General features: G+C 58.1%; 1 protein-coding gene across 1 annotated transcript in view; it reads left to right on the top strand.

Annotated features, from left to right (window-relative positions):
- The window catches only part of LOC104489605 (dual specificity protein phosphatase 22-A-like), a gene marked incomplete at its 5' end in the record, with an annotated part of 8,952 nt that overhangs the window by 3,757 nt on the left and 2,707 nt on the right, over nt 1-2,488 (top strand). The window contains one exon of the mRNA XM_010131781.1: nt 152-323. Within this exon, the coding sequence (XP_010130083.1) occupies nt 152-323 (172 nt within the window). The remainder of the gene's footprint in view (nt 1-151; nt 324-2,488) is intronic.

Genomic DNA, 2,488 nt, shown 5'->3' with positions numbered 1-2,488 from the left:
GGCCACCATGACCAGGGAACCCCACTAGCACACAAGCAAGAGGGGATGCCCATGGGAAGCTGCATCCCATGAGTGTCCCTTGCTGTGGGGCCACACCACCCTCCATGGTGGGAATACCCATCCCTGACACCGCTCCCCTGCTTCATGCCAGCCTGGCTGGGGTCTCCCGCAGCACCACCATCCTGGTGGCTTACCTCATGACGGTGACCGAGCTCGGCTGGGAGAGCTGCCTGGCTGCCACCAAGGCCGTGAGGTCCTACGTCAGCCCCAACTTTGGCTTCCAGCAGCAGCTGCAGGAGTACGAAGTGACGTTGCTGCAGGAGGTAGGTCCCGCGCCGACGTCCGCTTATATATGTGTCCGCAGAGCTTGCAAGCAGACGCGGCTCTTTTGCATGCAGCTCGCTGCAGGGGCCAGCTGTTTGCCCGAGCTGGCCCTTCTGCATACTATTTATTGCCTGGGGATTTTGGGTTTTGCATGCAAACAACAAAAAAAATCATTAAAAAAAAAAGTGCCTAGACATTATGCAAGTGCACTTAAAAAAGGTCTTTAAAACCCCAGTGTTTTTCTTGAGAGTTCGGGTAGGACACAGCGGGAGGAACGAGGGAGCAGCAGGTCCCCTGGAGTCCGGGGAAGGGTGCTGGGGTGGTTCCCAGTAACACAGCAGGAGGTGGAGGCTGGAAGCAGGAGAGGAGAGGGAGGAAGGCTCTGGCGAGCGGCATCGGGATGTCTGCAAGTGCTTGGATTCTGCTGGGCTTCCTCTGCCATCAAGTCCTCTGCTTTTAGAGGCAGGTTGCAGGCAGGAGCAAGTGTGGATGGAGAAGTTCTCCTCTCCTCTCCTCTCCTCTTCCCAAAGTGTCGTGGAGCAGCAGGTTTGGGGAGAGCAGAAGCCCTGGCTGGGTGGGTTCCCCTCCAGCGCAAGGAAAGGATGTTGTTGTAACCGAGCCAAGCTGGATGTTGGCAGCTGGGAGCGACAGTGGCGTGTTTTACTTGGAGAGCACTAGTTGAGGGGATCAGAGCTGCACTTTTGACCCGGAAAGCCTTCAAAAGCAAAGCGAAAGGCCGTTTAAAGTGCAGCCCTCACCCGGCTCCCCAGCTGACCTCCAGCCTCCCACGCTGGACCCTGCTCCTCCACCGAACGGCAAAGGACTGGGGTCCCAAACTGCCCCAGGAGGGCACACAGGGCACAGCTGGACCTCTGCAAGGAAGGACTGATCCACAGCTCGACGTGTACAAGACATCTTGTGGCCCACAGCACCCCTAAACTTGGTCCAATCCCTGGAGGCAAAGCCCCCCCATCTGCTGCAGCTACAAACATCGTGCAGCGGCTCCGTGGCAAATGGCAGTGGGGACCTGATGGTCCCTCTGGCCTCAGCGAGGCCTTCAAGGGGATTTCTCTCCTCCCAGGAGAGAGACAGGGACAGCATGTGACCTTGACCCAAATGTCAGCCCCTTCCCCGCCACCAAGTTCCCTCCCCGGGTGCCAGAGGGAGCAGGCAGGCGCTGTCACATGAGGGACACAGCCCTGCCCCGCTATCACCAGCCCACGGAGCGGGGGTGGAAAATGGTCCAAGGGATTACAAAACACCCACGGTGCTGGAGATACCCTGCGGGGCTTCCCCCGGCCGGGCCAGTTCTTCCCACGCTCTGGCTGTGTCCCAGCGCAGCTCGTGATGCAGGGTTTGCTCTGCCCCCCGCTCTCCCACTGAACGATTCCTCTTGCTCCCCCAAACCCAGCCTGGGCTCAGCAGGCACCAGGCTTCCCTCCCTTTCCCTTTAGATGCTGCTTTCTCATCACCTCCAAGTTTTGCCAAGAGCTTTGCAAGCATTTTCCTGAAAATAGCAAAGGCAGAGCCAAGAGCAGAGGCACTTGGATGTGTTTTCCTGAGCCGCCTTTTCCTTGAAACACCCCTGCGTTCCCCGCAGTCACAGCGCTGGAGAGGGAAAGCGCGGCTCCAGGGGCGAAGGCTGGGTGCTGGAGCAGGGGTGCTCTGCCTTTACTCACCAGCAGCTGCATTTGAAGAAGAGGAAGAGCCAGAATGAATGTTCCAACCCAACCAGCGATGCCCTGCTCCCTGCTTGCTCTCTGCTTGTGGCTTTGGAGTGGTTTTCCATGTGCATAGGCAGGATGCAGGAGAAATGGTATCATGACCTGAGCTTCAGCTCTTGCTGAGGATAGAAAAGACGTTCAGTTCTCCCATTTCGCGGAGCTGTTGTCCCAGCAGGCAGCAATTTGGAAACGCAGTGCTGGGGAGCAGCCATGGATAGGGGCTGCCTGGAAGGAAAAGCCTCATTTCTTCTTCTTAAAACATGCAAAGAAGAGGTTGGTCCTTCTGGGGACCTCCTGGGGACCTCCTCCCTAGGGCTGCGGGTGAGCATCCCTCAGTTTCCTTGATCCAGGGCCTCAAGCAGGATCCTGGGGAGGTAGAAATGGGGAAGATGCTCTCTGGGACTGGCCAGACCACCCCTCAGCGCAGGAAGCGGACTGCG

This window comes from Buceros rhinoceros, unplaced genomic scaffold (genome assembly GCF_000710305.1).
Source record: "Buceros rhinoceros silvestris isolate BGI_N320 unplaced genomic scaffold, ASM71030v1 scaffold41402, whole genome shotgun sequence".
In the NCBI taxonomy this organism is placed as follows: Eukaryota; Metazoa; Chordata; class Aves; order Bucerotiformes; family Bucerotidae; genus Buceros; species Buceros rhinoceros.
Note: the sequence above shows the minus strand (reverse complement) of the source record. Positions and strands in the feature narration are given on the sequence as shown.